Source organism: Podarcis muralis, chromosome 10 (genome assembly GCF_964188315.1).
Source record: "Podarcis muralis chromosome 10, rPodMur119.hap1.1, whole genome shotgun sequence".
NCBI lineage: Eukaryota > Metazoa > Chordata > Lepidosauria > Squamata > Lacertidae > Podarcis > Podarcis muralis.
In genome coordinates, this window is record NC_135664.1 from 19,909,413 (window position 1) to 19,932,630 (window position 23,218).

Genomic DNA, 23,218 nt, shown 5'->3' on the forward strand with positions numbered 1-23,218 from the left:
AAAAGCACAGGGGCTTAATGTAAGGAAGAGGTTACTAACAATATGAGTGGAACAGACGGATGGCCTTAGAAGGTGGTGGACTCTCCTTCATTAGGGCTTTTTATGCAGAGTGTAGAAGATTTCCTGAATCAGCAGGAAGCTGGATTGCATGACCTTTGAGATCCCTTCAAATTCTGTGATGCTATGATGTAAAGAAGTCACTGAACTAGATCCATAAGGCTTCTCAAGCATTTACAGAGCAAAGTGAAAGATCCTGTAATTTAAAAAAGAAAGGCTTGTGAGTTTTATACACCAATAACCACATTATATGGATTATGTGTGTTGTGACATAATTAGCATCAAGGCTACTTGGTTGTAAATAGTTCTGAAATAGGTCCATGGTAAATCAAGAGCCTTCTGCTCAAAGTGAAAATCAGAGGAACACTGTAAACCCAGTACACTTCAGCACCCCATTTAAAGACTTTCCCCCAAAGAGACAGAAATAAAAGATGCACGCTTAGTATTCCTATCAGATGGCAGTAGCTTTACATTTCTGGTCACATCCTGAAAGAGTAAGTTGAGGGTAATGAATACTGAACTTTTGGATAACCCACATGCCTATAAGACTGATGGAGAGCTTTCTTCATTGCTTCAAGATGGAAGAAATATGATCTTCCCACTTGCCCTGCCTTATTGTTAGAATGCCTTCTTCGGGGATCAACTCTAACTATTAGCCTGTGAAAATACAAAGTGAAGGGAGAGAGGAAAGTTCATCTCCTTCATTTTGTATTATAATAAATAGCTATAGCTGATCTGAAGAAGAGCAATACTCAAGAAACATTGGGATCACCATACTTTATTACACATTCTTTTAGGTGTGTGTGTATGTGTATACACACACACACACACACACACACATATATATATATATATATATTTGTTATGCACCTATGTGAATTTCCATATTTTCTTCTTTTTATCTTGTTATGCTGATTGGGGAGGGAAAAAGGCTCCAATAAATCTCTCAAGCACTTGTAGCACCAGGAGGCTCACTGATTTCAATTTGGATATCTATGCATATAGCTGTCTATATAGGTACCAAAATTAGTTCTTGTTGCTAGAGCAGAACTGTACTGCCAGGAGTAAAATACAATCTAGTCTTCTGATCCAAAAAAAAATCCGTTTCACCTGAGTGGCTTGAATTTAGCTAGAGTTCATCATACAGATCACAGCATTGCAGAACTGAGACTATTACATTCTTGTTCCTACTTTAGGAGCTATTAAAAATATGCACATCCCGTGTTTCTGTCTCCCACTGCTGCAGTTTCTTATGTAGAATAATAACATCTTCGGTTCCTAAAGAGATTATTAACCTTGGCACAGAAGCCTAATTGGATAATTTATGGTTTTGCCTCCTGGTATTTGTCTCCTTTGCTAATGCTCCCATAATAGAATGCTGTGTTCTCATTTTAATGCACATTGAAAATACTATTATATAGTTATAGCAGGCATTGGAATGCTGTATAGGATGGCGTTCAACAGATGCAGGTTTTTAGTTACAACATTGTAACTGAATGCCCGTATTATTTTAACAATACAGTATTTATAAATTTCAGCTTACTCACTTGATGTATGTTAAATAGCTGTTTGTGTAATATATTCAGTGACTGGCAGTCAATATGCCAGTATGCAACAATACAAGATGTAATATGCTTAATTCTAATGTTGAGTAGGAACCTTGTCTGTTTTTGTTGAATAAATGTGCGTACGTACATCAGACCTTCTCTTCTTGCATTTCAGTGCCAAAGTGACATTTGGAGAACTCTCTCCCAAAAGAAATTCTGAAATGGCAAAGGACTACTGCTCTCTAGATCTTAGCATGGGTATATCACACAACTTGTACTGGCAGTGACTGAGACATTGGACTTCACTTGTGGTGTATCTCCACTGTCATATCCTATATGGGGGCATGAGACCCACAGGTGAAAGAACTGCAGGAATTAGTGTGCTTCATAAGCACACACAAACCCTGTAGCAAGCTTTGCGCAGATGCCCTTTTCGCATAGTTTCTCCATCCTTGCTGATCTCTAGTACAGTGGTACCTTGGTTTTCGAACAGAATGTGTTCCAGGAGTCCGTTCAACTCCCGGAACCATTCAAAAACCAAAGTGCGGCTGCGGAAGCCATGCTGAATGTTCAGCTTCCGAAAAACTGGAAATTGTTCGAGAACCGGCTTCTGAAAATCGTTAGAAAACCGGAACACTCACTTCTGGGTTTCAATTGTTCGGGAGCTGATTTGTTCGGGAGGCAAGGCATTCGGCTTCCAAGGTACCACTGTACGGTATTTTAAAGACAGGAGCAAAGGTACAAAACACCAGCTGGTATTGGAGAATTTCAGGAAAACAGCACACTAAGGCATGCTACCTATGCTCCTAAAAACAGAGTACCAAAATAACAAAGCTCAATCCCCTTTCACCGCTGATTTAAACACTTGGCTAGCACATTTCCTATTCATAGCATGTGCAGGCTAAATCAAGAAAACAAAAGTTGAAAAAAAATCAATAATATTGTCCTTTTGTTGATGTAGTATGGAGGCAAGAGGAGCTTGAGAATATCAACAGCACTCTCACTGGAGCCGAACGGAAGGCAGCTCTCTGTGGACTCTTAGAAAAGGAGGCCCAGCTGATTGCTACCATCGGGAGACACAAAATAAACGCATATGAAGAGAACGCGCACCAAGCAATCCTGTCCTTCTTGGAAAAGGTCAGTGAGATAATTTCTGTCTGAACACTGAACGCACCCAGAGTTCAAAAACCCGAATTAACATTTACAAAGTAGCAGCAGGCTGAAGAAAAGCACAGTAATTAACTTGACCAGTTGAAGATATGATTTGTGGGCTTCATGCATGTCTGGCAGTAAAATTGGCTCATTAGGTACAGTTATTAAAAGCCTTTTTATATACGCCTATAAAACTTGATGAGTGCTTCTTTTCACCTAAGCACAGAAAAACCACCACTTACATCTTAATTTACTTAATTGTGCCGTCTCATTGGAGATGATGAGTACCGTGCCCTGTGCAACCCTCAATTAATGCTACATTAGAGGCACAAGGAACTCAATGTATTACGGTAGTCTCATTCATACTTCCCTGAATGTACATTCTAAGAAGATTTGCATGGATGGGCCATTCTTAGAGGATCCAGCAGTTCGATGCCATCACAGGGAGATATGTGGTATTCCAGATTTTGTGAAGAGTAGCTATTAAGAGTGGTTGTTTTGGGGGTTTTGAAAGACTTGAAATCTGTTGAGTGATGCCAGGTCCTCCCTCATTAATTATGGTCACAGTCTTGCTCTCTCATATGGACGGAAGAGTAGAGTGGCACCTCATGCCAAGTCCCTCTTCTGATGATGCTCCCGTGCAGGGTGTATGGCTGTGCTGGGCACAGCAACATGCCAGGCAATTGATGGCATAGCCTTCCTAGGCCTCACCTTTTAAGCATCCCATAGTCCACTCTTTTCTCCGTGCTCGCATGCCTTGGTGAGGAGAGAAGCCTGCAAGCCTGAGTCTCAGGGAGAATACTTTGGATACTTCAGGGTGAGGCACTGGAAGGTTTTAGCTTGCCATGAACAGCTTGGCAGTGGTATTGGCATGCCCAGAGTGATATTAGCAGTGCATGGAGTAGAAAAGCTATGCTGCAGTTCCTTGAGTGGATCTTGCTATCTGCACCCTGAGAGAGAAGAATATCAACCCGTCTTCCCCCTTGATCTGTTCTGCTGTATTCGGTATGCAAAAGCTTTTACCAGAATCCATCTGATTGTTTGCATGTGCGTCCAAGATCACCGCATGACTGTAGACTGTCTAAAGTGGCTTGAGCAGTGATGTGATAAGCTGTGATATAAGTGCATGGAGCAGCAGTTGGAGGGCCGCTTCGCTATGGGTTCCCTGATCATCAGAAGCGAACAACCCCCACCCTGCCCCTTTCAAGGTGTTGTGCAAGTGGTCCTTGTAGTGGCTTAACCTTAGAGCAGTGGCTTAGTAGACTGGTCAGTTTCTGTAAAAAATTAGATGGCCATAAACCACTTTCAATCAAACTACTGACTTTATAGCTGGATTTCAAGTTTTAAGTTGTTATCCTCCATAGTGCTCTACTGATGCAAGCCTCATCCAGCTGCATCACTCAAAATATGGCCTAAAAACAGGAGAGTTTGAGTTCTACTCTGTTCTTATAATTCTGGTTTTGCAAACCAGAAGGGTGGTTTCACCATACTTCACCATACATTTTAGACATAATAAGAATAGGACTTCAAAGGTAGGCAATATCTAATTCATCTCTCCTTTTGAATAAAATAAGATAACCCTGAGAATAGCGTCGTGGATAAGCAAAGTTGGGCAATTTACCGTATGTCAGAATAGTCCGTCCGTCCCCACCCCCTGCCCAGAATAAATAAGTTAAGTTTACTTACCCACCACCAGATGTCACTAGCGGCCACTATAGTAGAAATAAACGTGGATGTTTTGAAATTTCAGTATGTACTATAACACTTCATTGCTCGCCTTTAATGTCAGGTGTAGGTGAAGGTATGATGGCTCAGGAAATGCCTTTTGAAGGAAAATGGATATTGAAGAGCAATGTGAAGGAGTGGAGCACGAGAGTAAAGAATAATAACAATTCAGCCACCATTCAGCTGTTGTGTTGTTGTTCCAAACTCCACTGGAAGTGCATATGGTGAAAAACAGACTTTCAATCTGGACGGATTATCATGGAGGCTCTGAACGAACTAGTGCCTTCATGTACTGAAATTTGTACAGTTTCTGCTGTTCAAGAAAGGGCTGCATGTACAGTCACACAAATCATGGTGGGCATATATACAGTCCCTACGCTTTAGCGGTGATTCATGATTCTGGCATTTCCACATGTTCCTAGCTGATGGCCCAGCCTGCTTCTAGGAGATTAGGAATGAACCATCTACTTAACAAGGCTTCAAGGCTGGCAACTGGACGTTGGTACACATTTAATATAGAAGTGAATTCAGCGAGATATTTTGTAGAGATAAGAGAAGCAGACAGAGGAAGTAGCTTTTGGAAATGAAGACTAGTAAGAAGGGGGAGGGATTGGCAGCTACTTGGTTTGGAGGAAAGAGCAAAATGACCCTAATTGTGCAAGGCCTAGACAAAGAAGAGGTAAGTGGCTCTACGCTTTCTGCTTGGTATTATAGTATTCTTGGCTTAAGCACGGGAATTACTTCCCTGATACTGGTTTCGAATTTTTGTGGATCTTCTCCTTCTTGAAAAAAGCCACTTGATTTGGAATGATGCTTTTAGATAACCATTTTCAGTTTCAATACAGAAATAAAATTTGCTTAAAAGAATTCTGACCTCCCCACCTCCTTGAATCAAATGTCCCCTCTGACCATGACTTGGGCTTTATGCACCAAAGAGACTTCATTGACAAATTGTTCCATTGTGGTTAAGACCAACTGAAGTCACCAATTTGGATCAAATGTGAATGTGTCGAATAGATATGCTGCATGCATGATGTAGACGTTAAGGCCAACATCATAATTTACAATTTTATTTATTTATTTTATATCCACCCTACCTCCAAATGGGACGCGGGTGACGCTGTGGGTTAAACCACAGAGCCTAGGGCTTGCCGATCAGAAGGTCGGTGGTTCAAATCCCCGCCACGGGGCAAGCTCCCGTTGTTTGGTCCCTGCTCCTGCCAACCTAGCAGTTCGAAAGCACATCAAAGTGCAAGTAGATAAATACGTACCGCTCCGGCGGGAAGGTAAACAGCGTTTCCGTGCGCCACTCTGGTTCGCCAGAAGTGGCTTGGTCATGGTGGCCACATGACCCGGAAGCTGTATGCCGGCTCCCTCGGCCAACAAAGAGAGATGAGCGCCACAACCCCAGAGTCGGCCACGACTGGACCTAATGGTCAGGGGTCCCTTTACCTTTACCTTACCTCCAAATAGTAGGAATGTAGCTACATGTGAAGAGATTTAAAATGAGCTTTTGGCTGTCATTGGTTAGAGGAAAAAGGGGGTAGTAGGTTATCCACTTTCTGCCAATTTAATATACAGAAATCCCCTACCTCCACAAGCTATTCAATCTCCATGACAGTTGAGAGAATCCTGACAGCTGCTCTAGTAAATGTATGTACTCTGGGAATGAAATGCTTTGGGGCAGTAGTAGGAGAACGGATCTTCCTTCTTACACTAGCTATTCAATTGAGATCCTGTCCTAAATAGCATCCTCACTTGCCTGAACAAATGGCCAACTTTGCTAATAGCACCAGATATTTACTCAACATATTGGTTCATAGATGTTTTGCTGTTTCCTTCCCTGTTTGTCTTTATTCTCTGCAATTCTTCATTGCATCTCCTCCTGTCTCTCCCAGCGCAAGTTGTATTCCCCACCCCACCCCTCTGGCAACACTCTGTGCAGCTTTCATGTGGTGGCAACTGGAATGCAGTTTACAATAGACCTGCTCTCTGAAGCAATTTAGATAACAGGATTATTGTAATTTCCATGTTGCAGCCAGCCAACTAAAAAAGCAGAAGAGAGCTGGCAAGAGAAAACTGGAGATTCAGAATTTCTTGCACCAGTTTTGAGCATATATCTAAAAAAGCCCCAAAACAGAATTTGGGTATGGATAAAAGGCCTTGAGGGGACACTGAGTTCTTTGGCAAAGAATGAACACAATTTTATTTAGAAAATTATATGTTCTTATCATAACTTATGAAAATGTGGAGTGAGGCCCTTGGTTATACATTATACATTTCGTTTACTATATAAATTAAAATGGCTACACCTCCAGGTTTTTATCTAAATTTCACAGAAGCTAAAATGAATAGTAGCTTGTCTCCAAAGAACTCTGGGCAGAGTTCAGCTGCATGTTGGGGTTTTCCATCTATGCATTCCCATTACATCCTCTTCTGTTGAAAATCTGTCTCTGAAGGTCAAGGAAACCTTTTCACACACTGCTGTTCAGTGCATATGGCTCCTCACCTCATAGGAGCTGGTAGAAATTGGAGGTCTCTACTTAGCTTTAGGGACACGGGTGGCGCTGTGGGTTAAACCATAGAGCCTAGGACATGCCGATCAGAAAGTCGGCGGTTCGAATCCCCGCGACGGGGTGAGCTCCCGTTGTTCGGTCCCTGCTCCTGCCAACCTAGCAGTTCGAAAGCATGTCAAAGTGCAAGTAGATAAATAGGTATCGCTCCGGCGGGAAGGTAAGTGGTGCTTCCGTGCGCTGCTCTGGTTCACCAGAAGCGGCTTAGTCATGCTGGCCACATGACCTGGAAGCTGTATGCCGGCTCCCTCGGCCAATAAAGCGCGATGAGCGCCGCAACCCCAGAGTTGGCCACGACTGGACCTAATGGTCAGGGGTCCCTTTACCTTTACCTTTACTTAGTTGAGGAGAAGCACTTACTGCTTACCCTAGGATCTCTTTGGAGCAAAACCATTATGTTCTTATTTGTGGGTTGTATCCAATGCTTGAATTACTGAGAGTAGACCCATTGAGGTTAGTAGCCATAACTAACTTAAGTCCATTAATTTAAGTGGATCTACTCTGATGCAGGTGGTAAAGGTAAAGGTACCCCTGCCCGTACGGGCCAGTCTTGACAGACTCCAGGGTTGTGCGCCCATCTCCCTCAAGAGGCCGGGGGCCAGCACTGTCCGGAGACACTTCCAGGTCACGTGGCCAGCATGACAAAGCTGCATCTGGCAAGCCAGAGCCGCACACGGAAACGCCGTTTACCTTCCCGCTAGTAAGCGGTCCCTATTTATCTACTTGCACCCCGGGGTGCTTTCGAACTGCTAGGTTGACAGGCGCTGGGACCGAGCAACGGGAGCGCACCCCACCGTGGGGATTCGAACCGCCGACCTTTCAATCGGCAAGCCCTAGGCGCTGAGGCTTTTACCTACAGCGCCACCCGCGTCCCCGATGCAGGTGGTACTGTGGTCTAAACCACCGAGCCTCTTGGGTTTGCTGATCGGACGGGTGGCGGTTCGAATCCCTGAAATGGGGTGAGCTCCTGTTGGTCTGTCCCAGCTTCTGCCAACCTAGCAGTTTGAAAGCATGCCAGTGCAAGTAGATAAATAGGTACCACAGTGGCAGGAAGGTATATGGCGTTTCCGTGTGCTCTAGCTTCCATGACAGTGTTCCGTTGCACCAGAGGCGGTTTAGTCATGCTGGCCACATGACCCGGAAAGCTGTCTATGGACAAATGCCAGCTCCCTTGGCCTGAAGCGAGATGAGCTCCGCAACCCCATAGTCGCCTTTGACTGGACTTAACCGTCTAGGGGTCCTTTACCTTTTTACCTTTTACTTTGAGTAGAATGTAGTTGGATACAAACCTATAGTTTGTTTAAAAATAAATAAATCTTAAGCTAGGAGAGCAAGAGGACACTTGCTTAGCTGAATAAGCTAAAACTAGTTGTGTATTCAAACAAAAAACTCATCTGTTAGCACTGGCTTTCAAAAAACCAAAACCCGACTTACTAAAATACAGGCTTAGAACTTAAGCTTTATGGTCCTATATGAAGGATTTATTTTATCATGCATGCCTGGGAAAACAAATTAATAAACCTTTAGTTATGCTAGAGCAACAATCCTCTGTTTCCGATTTTGCTGGAGTTTGCTAGCTCTAATTGAAAGATTTAGAACTTCATAATTTAGACAAGCCTGTTTCCTGTCGGATTTTTTAATCAGTTTTGGCTGCAACCCGTCAGTTCCAATTATCAGCCCCTCATTTAATTATAGAACTAAGCCTGCTAAGAATCTGTCAAATTCTCATTTATGAACTCTTATTTTCTTTTATTTCCCTCTTTTTGTGCTTACATAACTTGAAAAAATGGATGAATGCTAACACTCTACAGATTTGTGCTTCCAAGAGGAAACTGGCTGAGCATTTGAGTTTTGTACAGAGAAGAGCTTAACTGAGAATATTACTTCTTGGGTTCGGAATAGCACATAGCATAATCAGCTTTGGAGTGTGTTTTTTAAAGGTCCTTTTTTAAGGACCTGAATGGTCAGGGAAGAAGGGGTGGACTGCTAAAGGCAGGTGAGAGATTGTTTGGGAGTACATGTAGTTTGTTGGTAGAGCACCTGATTTTCATGCAGAAAGTCTTTGGTCCAGTCCCTGGCATGTACAGGTAGAGCCAGGTAAGATCCTTTCCCCCAAACCCTGAAGACCCACTGCAAGTCAGTGTGGATAATACTCAGCTAGAAAGACCCAACCGTCTAACAGCTCTTTGTGTTGCTATAAGTGTGAGAACAAGGAACAAGCTCTTGAGCTAATCTGGATCAGTTGAAGCTTTTTGAGTGGAAAGAGAGAGAGAGAATATTGCCACAAGCTAGGATTGGAAATCTCCCCTACTTACCCATCCTTGTTCAGTTATTTATGCCAGCCTTGGTCTTTGCTGGGAGGTAAAGGCTAGCCCTGGGCTGAGGATTTAGTCACACAGACAAGGGGCTCATTTCTAGGCATAGGTCCATGCTTTAAAGCTCTTTTATTGAAGAAGAACAGGATATTTCAATGCCATCATCATCACAGAGGTGTCTGTGGAGGGGATATATTGATTGAAAATGTCTAGCCAACCAGATCAGTAATTGGGTTCCTATTGAGGATATTAGATGAGCCAACATGACAGTGATGTGGGATTCAGGATTGGAGTGATCGTTCTGTGATATCAGGGCAGTGGACAAAGCTGTATTGTGACTTGTGAATATATGTTTTAATATATCTCTTTTTAAGCTCTGTGTCCAAGCACTTCTTTTTCTTTTGCTGCAGTGCTTTCCTCACGAAAACCTGCTCTTTGCCACTGAATTGGAGCAAACGGCAATCCACAGAATTGCTGTTTGTTCCGATTCAGTGTTAAAGAGCAGGTTTTCTTGAGGAAAGCAGAGCCAGGGGGGACGCACTCTGGCATAGAGCTTGAAAGCGTGGACCTGTAGCTAAAAAGCTCATGGCAAGAGGTAAGTGTGGATGGACTCCTATGCATCTCATTGACTGGAAAAGGAGTGTGAAAATTGGGCCGTAGGTCTGAGGCTAATATTTGTGGCATTTTTGTCAAACTCTTAGACAGCCAGATTCTGAAATCTGGAGGGAGCTGACTCGTCCAAGGGGCGAGAAAAGGGCTTTTTATCCAAAGCCAGCAGGGCTTGAGAACACACCTTTCCCGTGCATGACCTCATCAAGCTTGCACAGCGACAGAAAAAGGACCCAACTTCTGGCTGAAAAGAAATCTATCCTCAAAAAGGGTATTGCAGAGCTGAAAAAGGTTTAGAAAGGTTTAGAAAAATGGCAATATATTCAGGGGGGTGGAGCAATTCACTCCCCTGTGATGGGGGGAAAGTTTATCTCTCTCGCTCATAGTACTAGAACTTGGGGACATCCAATAAACTTGGGGGCATCCAATGAAGCTGTATATTTGGGACAGATAGAAAATTCTTTCTTCACACAGCACATGGCTAAACTGCGGAGTTGGCTCCCACAAGAGGTGGCGATGGCCACCAACTTGAATGGCTTTAAAAGGGAATTATGGCCAATAAGGCTATTAGTTGAAGGCAGCATCCCTCTGTATACCAGTCTCTGGGAATCACACTCAGGAGCATTCTTGTCCTCAGGTTCTGCTTTCAGGCATCTGGTTGGTCACTGTGAGAACAGGATGCTGGACTTAGATGTGCCTTTGGCCGGAACCTGCAGGAATGCTCTGGTGTTCTTATGGTTATTTGCTCTCCATTGACTTCCGTTATCTTATGAAGGATCTTTCATCTAGCATCACAACCCCTTCTGCTAAAAGAAGGGCTGTGGCTTCAACAGCAGTAAGGCAGGCAGAAATTCAGCAGGTACCGTATAAAGTTATCGTCACACTCATAGAATCCCAAACTCCCAGTGTGGCTGGAGAAACCTAGCCAGATGGGCGGGGTATAAATAATAAAGTTGTTGTAATAAATAATAAAACTGCTGTTGTTATTGTTGTTACATTGTTCAAAGATGAACGAATTTTTTTCCATATTTTGAGAATGTTGGTGGCAGTCCTGATGTTCGTTCATCTCCATGCATTAGCAGAGTTTATTATGGCATAATACTGGTTTTTAGTTGTACAGTGGTACCTCGGGTTACATACGCTGCAGGTTACATATGCTTGAGGTTACGGACTCCACTAACCCAGAAATAGTACCTCAATTTAAGAACGTTGCTTCAGGATGAGAACAGAAATCGTGCTCCAGCGGCGCAGCAGCAGCAGGAGGCCCCATTAGCTAAAGTGGTACTTCAGGTTAAGAACAGTTTCAGGTTAAGAACAGACCTCTGGAACGAATTAAGTACTTAACTCGAGGTACCACTATACTCTGACAGCAACCAGTAAATTACCAAGGAAGCTATAGTGTATGGAATGAACAGTCTCTCTCCCCCCCCCCCCCCCCCCGCTTCTAATTATTGTTTATTTGGTTTTGTGTTCGCTAGGAAACTGCCATTTGGCAACAAATCTACTAAAACGGACAGGAAAATGTCTTGTTTCAGATAGTTGCACATTTCTTGGGACAGCGGCAGTTCTTATCATCAGGGCGTCAGATTTGTAGACTCTATAAGCTTCCTTTGGTCGCATTGTAAAGCATTGTCCATGATTCCTTTCTCCATTCTAACTCGGCGATTCAAAATGTTTCTCAAGTGTGCAGCCCCCAAAAAGTGGAAAGCATTTGATGGCAAAGTTACCGAGATGGATACGCAGTTCACGCTGCGGGCCAGGGAGCTGCTCGAAATCTACCGCAGCATTAGTATGAAAGACCTTCCGCAGGATGAACGGCTGGATGTGCTGCTAACGCTGAAGCACACGGTGAAGGTATCTCTCTCTCTCAAGCTTTTAAAGAAGCCCTACTGAGATCACACACAGTACACTGTCAATTACGGACGGTTTGCAAGGGCTTAAGGGGCCCCTGCTTTCATCTTTCGACACCAGGGTGCCCACTATATACCGATACTTTTACATTAGCTAAGAAGTGTAATACCGAAGTCCTAAGCACACTTGAACATAGCGGGACATCTGAATAAACCTGTATAGGTGGATTTATTTGCTGCATTAATATATCCCCTTTTTGCCAAGGCAGTTTACGGTTCAAAATATGCCTGAGCTCAATCCCGAACCCACACAGCCAGGAAGGAAAATCCCTTTGATTTCAGGAAGCATCGGAGCCAAACTGTACCACACACTGTTCAGCTATTTACAAGTAAATATCGCATGTCTGTCCAATTTGCATTAAGAGCCTGGTGTGGTGTAAGGACCTTTAACCTCCTTATTCATGCACACTCTCATAGAGTCATAGAACACAGGTGTGTTAAATAAGTTATATACCTGTATTTTTCGCTCTATAAGACGCACCAGACCACAAGACGCACCTAGTTTTTGGAGGAGGAAAACAAGAAAAAAAATATTCTGAATCTCAGAAGCCAGAACAGCAAGAGGGATCGCTGTGCAGTGAAAGCAGCAATCCCTCTTGCTGTTCTGGCTTCTGGGACAGCTGCACAGCCTGCATTCGCTCCATAAGACGCACACACATTTCCCCTTACTTTTTAGGAGGGGAAAAGTGAGTCTTATAGAGCAAAAAAAATACGGCAATTGTAGAGTTGGCAGGGACCACAAGCGCCATCTAGTCCAACCCTCTGCAATGCAGGAATCTTTCGCCCAACATGGGGCTCGAACCCACAACCCTGAAATTAAGAGTCTCGTGCTCTACCAACTGAGCCATCCCAGAGCTAGCAAGCACACACATGCACTGTAGTACCAGTCTGGTCTGGGCAGGACTGTGCTTGATACTGCATTGGTGGGAAAGAGCTCTTATTCGCTCCAGTCAGTGAACACTTTCTATATATAAACATAGCATAAAATTGATCTGGACAGACAGTTATTTAAAGACAGTGAGATAGGTGTGTGGATACACGATTCCCATTTCCCAAAAAGCTAAGCTTTAAGAAGCCTTGGAGCATTTGCTCTCTCATAATTGACAGGCAATCGGTGTAAGGAATTAAGAAATGAGGTGCATGTGATTTGCTAAACATCTTGCTTGCCTTTGCAGGAACATGACTCTAAACTCACACATGAGATAGTGGAATTGATTGACAGAGAAGCAGACCTCATGATGAGGGGAGTGAAGGAATGTAACTTAGACGGGCTCAGGCAAAGAATATGTACATTATTTCTTCAGTATATCAAAACACCACTTTTTAATCCAGAGGTTGCTCGACATCTCAAGGTATTTTGTTCCTTTTCTTCTCTGTTACAGTTGTTCCTTGGCATGCAGCTAAGTAAAACTACTCGCTAAAGAGTCCATAGTCTACCCAGAGGCAGTTGAATTTCTGCATAATGGAGAGAGGAATGGTTTCTTTTTCCTTATTCAATTATTCAACTGAAGACGTTTTGAGAAGGCTGTGCTGTGTGTATGAATGAAACCCAGGTATCGCTACTAAACAGCAGGACAAAGGGTGCAAACTTGCCCCTAGTTAATAGGAAGAGATCAACATGGAAAGCAGTAAAACAAACTGATAACAGTGGCTAAGAGTATGAGCTGGGAAGTCAAGCTCAAGTTGCACTTTAGACACATTAAATTGCCTTAGTCAAGTTATTATTTTTGCAGTCTCTGTCTTCCATTTATCATATGAGGATAATCTGCCAAGGCTGTATGGTTCAAGCATGTTGAGCTATAAATGTTAGTGTTGCCATTGTTACTGAGCTTGAACTTATTGCGTTCCATGAAAAGGTAAGATGAACATGATTACAAAATTCAAGGTGCCTTGCTGAAATCATTCAGATGGCACTCATATTTATATGTCATTTTCATGGAGATGTCACCATTCTCTGGTGATTATGACATCTGTCAGAAGAACAAGTAACTTTCTGCTGATACAAGCAGATTGGTTTTAGGCCAGAGGCAATTTTTTTTCAGCCAGCATCATGAAACTAGAATGGAGAAATGTTGAACAGGGTTATTGGCTACAGCTTTATTTCTCCCCAAAAATTTGGGCTTCTGAGTCATTGCATCTGGAGACCAAGGCTATAGGATAGCTATGTTTGGATTTAATACACCTTGGCAGGAATGCCAGTCTCAGAAATAACATTTAAAGCAGTTTTAAGAACATTAGTGGCAACCAGACAAACCAAACTAATTACTTACTTAGTATGCTGGAAGAGCTGCTCATTTGGCACTGAAAATGCCAGACAGGTTTGAGTGCATGAAACCACATTGAAAAGAAATGGGTGCTTCTCTTCTTATTTAACTTTATTGCACAAAACACACATGAGAATAGCATTCTAACCATCTGATAATTTGTGTGTGTTTAAAACTGTTTTAAATAAAGTATTTTAAAGTGTTTCTGTCAAAGCAACTGAATGCTAGCTGGAGGGTGGGTTTTATCAGCTTTGCAGCTGATATTCTCTGTTTTGTAAAAGGTTGAAGGCACTGAAAGTGAAAGGGCACACATATAAAACTGAAAAATGAAAAATATTTCCTCAAAACAAACACTTGTTGTTATTGGCAAATATAGAGAAGGACCATAACTAAAATGTGCACTTACTGCTTCTTCAAAATCGTTATGGCAATTAAAAGGAGATCATTCTATATAATTTTTGTAGTAGGTTGCATTGGCAATAAAGGAATAAAGAGATAAAAATAAAATAAATGACTAAACAATGGTTTCTGAAGCCTTTAGTGTTTCCGCCTTCATCTCTTGCTCTGCATCGTCTCAAAAACACAACCATAGTAGTCCATATGGACAATTTCATTCTTCTCAAAGTGTTTTTATATAAATTAGCAGAATATTTAGCCCTTTAAACCCATCCTCAAATATCAAACTTCAAAAATATGTTCATAATCACTCGGTTTACTGTATATAATGGGGAAACAGATTGCATTTGACAGGCCGCATGCTGTGCTGCAGCAGAATTGTTTTGTAGATATATATTTCTTCAATTTCAAAGGTTTCTATGCATACAGTTGTCAGCGGCTACTGTACTTTGGGACAAGATCTGTGGGCCAGGCTAATGACTGAATGTGGAAAATACTGTTATTGTATATATTGTATATATTATAGCTAATCTGTTTTCATTGCAGGTTCCACCTGATCCAATGAGGCTTTACCAAAACATCCACTTTTGCCTTGGTTGTAAAAGGTACCTGCCCTCTACGGATTTTGCCATATCTGCTAGTTCACACACTGTTGGCCGTTGTCGTCTGTGCTGCAAGCTGGATAACGAGGCTCGCAAGAGGGAAGCCTTCCTGAAATACAAACGTATGCTCCGAAATCTCCGAGAATCAGAATTGAATTATAAGGATGGTGCTAAGATTGCCTTCATACTACAGGTATGCAGAGGACCGAGAATAGTGATGTTAAAGATAATATTTTCAGACAGCACAAAATGGAACAGAGTTTTATATTGTGCTGGCTGTAAGTAGTGGCAGAGCACAGAGGCTTTTACATTACACGAAACTTTCCTTTTCGTTTTGTTTCTTGCCTTGATGATAAATCAATTCCTGCCAGTGGCCCGTTTGCAGTTCCCAACCCTTTTGTGACACCAGTCGTGCTATTTCTGCTTCACATAAAGGCTTGCCTTTGCTTCCACACGTGGGCGTGCTACGAAATCCAAGTCTAAACCCAATCAGAGTAGGCAGAGATGAACATTTGTGGAAATCTTGAGTCATGGAGATTTTGTATGGTGTGTGTGTGTTTTGTTTCCAGAGGCATTTTGGAGAAAAATACTCATCAAATATGACCTTACTTTGCTACTTTAAGAACGTGAAAGACAACTTAGCAGCACATAAAATTGTATTGTTCTATGTAGTCCTAGAACAGGGATTTTTTGGGTGAGGGCATGTCATGCTCCTTCTGGGGCAGTTTGCCCACCTTTGGTCCTCACCCTGCACTCAGCTCTCACCTGCGGCTCCTAGAAACATCAGCCACACCCCAGGAAACAGCTTTGACTGGCCAGCTGTACCAGGTGAGGGTAGCCAATGGGTCTCAAACTGTGAGTTAGGGACTTCCTCTACATGCAAAGACAGATTCCGGTGGATTGAGTGGACAAGACCAAGAGTGGGTCCAACAGTCAAGAAGGCGGTTTCTGCGCGTGCTTTAGAGGGAAGTGGGGGGCAGATGGGACTTGTCAACTTGGGAAGGTAGCCTATCTAGGAGAAGGAAAACGTTGACCCTAAACCTCCGCTGCCTTGTGGGATATCTTTGGGAGAAATCTGGAGAAGAGTCCCGTAGATGATTAGATGACACCTTGTACGCCTCCTTCCGGCGACTCCTACAGCCAAGCTTGTGTCAAGCATATTGCTCTGCTTTCCTTTGGCAGGGGTGGGGGTGGGGGGGTCTTGTCGTCTGGGCAGCCCAGAACCTCCATATATGCTTCCCGGGCTTGTGTCCCAGGGAGGTCACTTTGGTGGTGCTGGCACAGCAGTTTGACTTCACCTCTCGAGACAGACGGATGCCAGCAACAACAGTTCTGAAATAAAACAGCATAACTGCTGTTGTTTTATTAAAACATTAGCTACAAATATAGGGTTGTGTTCAGTTGTATCCCTTACAATTAATTTTAATTAATTTTATAATGAATGATTTTAGAGTGTTGTTTGTGCTGTACTTTTGTACTGTTTTATTGTTGTTAGCCGCCCTGAGCCCGGCTTCGGCTGGGGAGGGCGGGATATAAATAAAATTTATTATTATTTATTATTATTACCTTACAGAATGCTCTTTTTTTCCAGTGGAGGCTTCCATGCATGGAAGGGAGAGGTCAATTTTTATTTTTTACAAATTCCTCCTTTCTCTTGCAGCTCCCCATGCCATGTCCCATTCTGATCCAAAGGGTCCCTCGACCCTCTGGAGCAGATTTTGGATAAGTGGGGGCAGCAGGGGGATGGATAATTCCTCCCCCACTTCACAGAAGAATCAGCTGGACCAAAGAGCCTTCCATGAGCAGAGGGACACAATCGGATGCAATCTAGTGCCACTGTTGGAATTTGAGCTGCATCCTACCTTACTTAAGTATGATGTTCTACCTAATCCAGTATGATACAGTCGTACCTTGGCTCCTGAACGCCTTGCAAGTCAAACGTTTTGGCTCCCGAACGCTGCATACCTGGAAGTTCTTTGGAACCTGAACGTCTCATGCGGCTTCCACAGCTTCCGGTTGGCTGCAGGAGCTTCCTGCAGCCAATCAGAAGCTGCGCCTTGGTTTCTGAACGTTTGGGAAGTCGAACGGACTTCCAGAATGGATTCCGCTCGACTTCCGAGGTACCACTGTATTCTGTCTGCATCACCCACTCAGAAGAAAAGTGAACAGTAAGGAAGGGAAGGGGGTTTATAGAAGTGGGTGAGACATGCTTCACTTTGCCTGTGCTGCTACTTACTCTGCTGCTGCCAAAACCTGCCTCTCATCTCTGACAAGCTGCTCAGTTCCTTTGCCATGCCACACTCAGCTGCTGTCTGAGAGTGAAACTTGTTTGCACAGGCACTGACAGAACTAGTTAAGTTTCCTATCATCCCAAACCTTTATTGTGGTGGCACCTACATTTTGGAGCAGCCTCGCAGTACATTTCAGGCTCGTCTTTTAGGTTTCCTTTTACAACAAGCCTTTTCAGTGAAGAGTTTTATCCCAGTCCTCATCTGTATTGGACTTGATTTTTGTTTTGATATATGTTTTTATGGTTAAATTGCTTGGGTACGTTTTACAGGAAGCAGATTCATAAATGAAATAAAAAATTAAAAAGCATTTCAGCATAATCTGCAAGAGAGCATGTTTCTAAAGATGAATTTTTAATTTACTCCCAAGTTTTCAGTTTCTCCACTTCAGGCCTCAGGAGAAAAATGAGGGGGAAAGGGAGGGATTCTGATACCCCCCCCCCCTTGCCTTCACATCTCTAGGCTCTCTTTGCATTAGTACCATATTACCAGGCCAATATGAAGTTTTCCCTTCCTTTCTGCATCCCCCTTTCTTGTTCTCCTATTATCTCAGTTTTACTTGGCAATTCTGGATCCCAAAACCACTGAGGCCTGCTTTACACAATGCAGCAGAATCTACGGAACATTATAAGACTGAGCGTCAATGGCTCTCTTTTTTAAAAAATGCTTCTACTGTACGGGGGTACCGTAAGGGACGCGGGTGGTGCTGTGGGTTAAACCACAGAGCCTAGGACTTGCTGATCAGAAGGTCGGCGGTTCGAATCCCCACGACGGGGTGAGCTCCCGTTGCTCGGTCCCAGCTCCTGCCAACCTAGCAGTTCGAAAGCACGTCAATGTGCAAGTAGATAAATAGGTACCACTCCGGCGGGAAGGTAAATGGCATTTCTGTGCACTGCTCTGGTTCGCCAGAAGCAGCTTAGTCATGCTGGCCACATGACCCGGAAGCTGTCTGCAGACAAACGCCGGCTTCCTCGGCCAATAAAGCGAGATGAGCATCGCAACACCAGAGTCGGTCACGACTGGACCTAATGGTCAGGGGTCCCTTTACCTTTACCTTACTGTATGGGGGAGGGGGGGGACACCTTCCAGTAAGAAATCTGGTATGTCAGCAGCCTAGGTTGCTCTCTTTGTGCTAGTTTTCTCCTTGCAGGAAGTTTCACATAGGGAAACATTCAAAAACATGATCTTCCATCTGGAGCATTGAATTGGTTCAGTCCACTCTGCCAGCCCAGGTTTCTGCCACCTTTTTCTGCCACATGGGTAGGCTGGGCTTCATTCATTGGCTCTTCTCCACTACTCCGACCACCCCACCTGTTGCTGACAGCCAATAAACAGGCTATCATTTTCGTTCAGCAAAGTCCCAGTGAGGTTATTCTTAAGCCATGATGCACAGAGGTCAGGCAACTCAAGGAGAATATAATAGAGATGAAAATATTAGCAACAGCTCACATTCTAGATTTTGTTTCAGTGAGAAGGATATGTCCCTTGGATTAGATTTCATCTTGCTCTTACGTTGTTTAGAACTCGGGCGTGATTTCTTTTAATTGGCACGGATTTAAAAATAGACCTCTATCCTAAGTTTATAAAGAATTCTTCAGTCTCTGATCTGTGCTGTGTGTATAACAGATGGGATTTTATTCTATGGACTGTTATATACTGCCTTACAATGCTGGTGGAAAAAAATATTTATTATTATGATTAGATTTTCTAGTGATATTCTTTTATTTAGTCATGGATGTTTCCTTCCATTTTCCACGACAGCTATTAAATTCACTGCTAGAACTGCTGTGATGCTTGTCATACAGATACAGAACTATTCATGTTCATATTTAGGTTCTCATGGGAAAAATACAACACACACACACCCCACCACCCAAAAAAACCCCAGATTGCCCAGTGAACCTGGAGGTTTTTGTTCTCTGCCTAGCCCACTTTCTTGAGTCGTTTGGACGCATTTGTTCTATAAGCAACTTACTGCAGTGGACTTTTTGCAATCTTTCTCACATCACTCTCTAACCATTTACGTCAGGTTTTTGCTCTCATCGTTTTAGCTTATGCTATAAGGAAATAATTCAGCGTCACACTAATCATGATCGTTCCATCTGGGCAAGCGTTTTGAGCCCCCCTCCTCACCCTGAGTTGGTGTTCTGAGGGTTCTCCTGACCCCGTTCCCTGAGCCCATTTCAGAAGGGCATGGGCTGAGGAGACGGGGGAAACCCCATTACCCAGGCCACAGAACTTATTAGATAATAGAATCATTGTTGTTGTTGTTGTTGTTTAGTCGTGTCCAACTCTTCATGACCCCATGGACCAGAGCACGCCAGGCACTTCTGTCTTCCACTGCCTCCCACAGTTTGGTCAAACTCATGCTGGTAGCTTCAAGAACACTGTCCAACCATCTCATCCTCTGTCGTCCCCTTCTCCTTGTGGCCTCAATCTTTCCCAACATCAGGGTCTTTTCCAGGGAGCCTTCTCTTCTCCTGAGGTGGCCAAAGTATTGGAGCCTCAGCTTCATCATAGATTCACAGAATTGTAGAGTTGGAAGGGACCCCCCAGCGTTATCCATTCCAACCCCCTGCAATGCAGGAATCTCAGCTAAAGCATCCATGACAGATGGCCATCGAATCTCTGCTTAAAAACCTCCAAGGAAGGAGAGTCCACAACCTTGCTAGGCAGACTATTCCACTGTTGAACACCTCTTACTGTCAGAAAGTTTCCCCTGATGTTTAGATGAATTGCCCTCTGTAGTTTTAAACAAGTGTGCAAATGATTTTGGCGGACATTTCCTGATTGATCGTGGTAGATTTCCAAACATTTATGGCAGAGCGTCTTCCTTTCCAGAATCATCCAGTATATAAACGACCTTTATTATTTTGTTGCACAAATATGCAGTTTCACTTATTAAGTCAGCAGCCTTTGGCAAATCCAACTTGAACATCCAGGCTTTCACATGTTTGAAGCACAGAGTACCTTGATTTATTTCATTCACCAACATATTGCTATAGCTTTGAATTTAATTATGTGTATATAGTTGAAGGCTTGACAATGTGGGTTGTTTATTCTTTTTAAAAAGCATGGACTTGGTGTGGGGCAAGCTGTAAGAAAAAGTTCTGATAGCAAGTTAATAGTTAAGCAAGCTGTCAAGAGAGGATACAGAATTTCCATCTGCAGAGGGATCCAAAAATAAGCTTTTAGAAACTTGCATTTTAGACATGCATGTCTTAGAATAATAGAAACTATGCCTTTATTGATTCAAATAAGAGTCTAAATGCTATTTGAATGTGGCAGTTTTGTAGTAAGCTTTATTTCTTCTTTCCCCCCTCCTTACTTGCTTTTCCTTTGCAGCTGCAAGACCTGCGCTATATGGTTGAAAATTTCTGGGGTTCTCAGTCAGCTATCAGTGCCTGGGGTGATCTGCATGATCTTGTCATGGTCAGGTGGAATAAATACCAAGAATGGTCTCCCTGGAACACTCTCCTTATCAAAAAGAGTGAGGCAGAGGCTCACCTCAGACTGAAGGATCTCGAAAAGGTATAGTTAATGTTAAAATTCAAAATGTGCTCTGTGTTATAGTGACTAAATTCTGTACGCGTTGCACCTCTGCAGACTAGTGAAATGGAAAGCTCTCTTTCATATACTTCATGAGGGTTCAGTATTCCTTAGTTTTTGGCTAGCTTTCCCATTCTTCTGATGTAGAGATTGAGAACCTCAGGCCTGGGGGTCAAATCCAGGCCTCACTGTTTGGCTCTTGAGATGCCCCAAGCCTCACACCCTGTGGTAAAATCTGTATTCATTGCTTCCACCCAAGCTGAAAAAGGTCCCCTCAGTTCTAAAGTCTTTGGGGCTGCTTTTAATTGCAAACACTGAGTCATTTCATTTCGCATTAGGGAGTTTTAAAAGAGAATGTTCACCTCTAAATCTAATTTGTAAGATTTTCACATCTGACCATGCCTTACTCATCTCTGTTTAACTCTTGCCACTTCTTGCCCTAGTCATTTCTGATACATTCTTCACCAGGTGTTCTTGACTATATTCTCGTTCAGGGAAGTCGGTTTTTGAAAGGTTTTGTGGTTTTTACTTTACTTACAGTGGAACCCTGGTTCTCGAACTTAATCCATTCCGGGAATCTGTTTGATTCCCGAAACCGTTCAAAAACCAAGGCGCGGCTTCCGATTGGCTGCAGGAGCTTCCTGCTCTCAAGTGGAAGCCTCGTTGGATATTCGGCTTCCAAAAAGTGTTTAAAAACCAGAACACTTCCAGGTTTTCGGTGTTCGGGAGCCAATTTGTTCATCAACTAAGCTGTTCGAGAACCAAGGTTCCACTGTACTTAAAAGCCGGTTCCCCTAGTTCAGAGTCCCATGGCAGTGTCCAGCACTCACATGCAGCTATCAATAAGCATGGGCTTCCCATGTTGCTGCAGGAAAATTTATTTTTTTAACAAGTATTCACTGATACGCTTACTCAAAAACAAGTTCCGTTGTGTTGAGTCGGATGTACTTTCTCGTGTGGTGTTTTGAAATTGCAGCTTAAATTAATCATTTCTCAGTATTTTGTAAACACTCTGCACAAGTTGATTTGCAGTCGTTCCATTGTAGGGCTATTCTGTTCAGAAACAAACAAAACAAGATTATTATTGTGCTTTCTATTTTTTAAAAAAGTTTATGACTTATTAAATTCTGGGCTTTTGGGCCTGCATTACAGACATGTGATCAAAATTATAAGGTTAATTAAAATAGATTTAATTAACCTTCTTATTTTATTTTAGCTTATTTAATAACCTTGGATATTTTTCTTCTTTTCAGGCTTATGAGATGATGTTTATCCATAAGATAAGGCACAAGCATATCCTTGCAAGAAACTATTTCTCCCAGTTTCCAGAGCTGGCAGCAGCTTTGCATAGGGATGACAAGCAGACTAACACTGATGATCTTTTAGTAACAAGGTCTTTAACGGCTGGCCCATCCAAGTAACACTCCAAGGATCTACAAGCTTGGTTCTGCTTGAAGGATATACATACAAGTATTCACAGCACTGATTTGTTTTTTTGAAGAACCAGTGCAATCTCAAGAGGCAGAAACACTTTTTCTGTCTTTTTCTTAATTGTGCCTTGGCAAGCATGCAACTATGTTAACAAATGGATTCCAAATAATTAATGTTGTGTTGCGTTTATCTCTTTGAAATTTAACTCTGCTTCATATGTAGCCCCATTGGTATTTACAAAAACCAAGCAAACCCTTTTGTTAAACATTCTTGTTTTTCAACAGAAAGGGGCTGCATTATCCTCCTTATGCAACCCCTAGGGGTAGGGAAATAATATCAGTTGGTTCCTTGATCAGCCTTTGCTTTGCTTTACTACCAGTCTTTCAGCTGAAGGAAGCATCACTTTTAAAATCAAAACAGAACTGAGATAGCCGCAGTGGATGTTAATTCTGCCCTTCAGCGCAAGGCGCAGTGATCAATATTATTAGCAAGCGCACAAATTCTGTCCAAACCACTTCCACAGCATTAAATACTGATACGAAACAGGCTACTTTGGGGGAAATACTTTTCCAAAACCTCCCTATAAAGAACTATTTCTACGCATTTGGTTAGAGTGAATGAACTACTTTAATTGCACACATAGACCTCCTTGCACCTAGTGGAATTTTGACTGGCTTTCAATGGCTTCATACTATATTACAAACTGTCTTTAAAACTCTCCACATTTTCAGAAGGCAGCATGGAACTGCTGTTCAGGTAACACCAAGCCCAAAGGTACCACCAGAACTGGCTAAGGAGTT

At 42.8% G+C, this 23,218-nt stretch overlaps 1 protein-coding gene across 1 annotated transcript in view; it reads left to right on the plus strand.

Moving 5' to 3' along the window:
- The window catches only part of IQUB (IQ motif and ubiquitin domain containing), a 33,436-nt gene extending 10,849 nt beyond the window's left edge, over positions 1-22,587 (plus strand). The window contains exons 8-13 of the mRNA XM_028746311.2: positions 2,566-2,741; positions 11,662-11,832; positions 13,064-13,240; positions 15,095-15,343; positions 20,784-20,969; positions 22,241-22,587. Coding sequence (XP_028602144.2) covers positions 2,566-2,741; positions 11,662-11,832; positions 13,064-13,240; positions 15,095-15,343; positions 20,784-20,969; positions 22,241-22,408 — 1,127 coding nt within the window. The 3' untranslated portion in view covers positions 22,409-22,587. The remainder of the gene's footprint in view (positions 1-2,565; positions 2,742-11,661; positions 11,833-13,063; positions 13,241-15,094; positions 15,344-20,783; positions 20,970-22,240) is intronic.
- Positions 22,588-23,218: the final 631 nt, after the last annotated feature.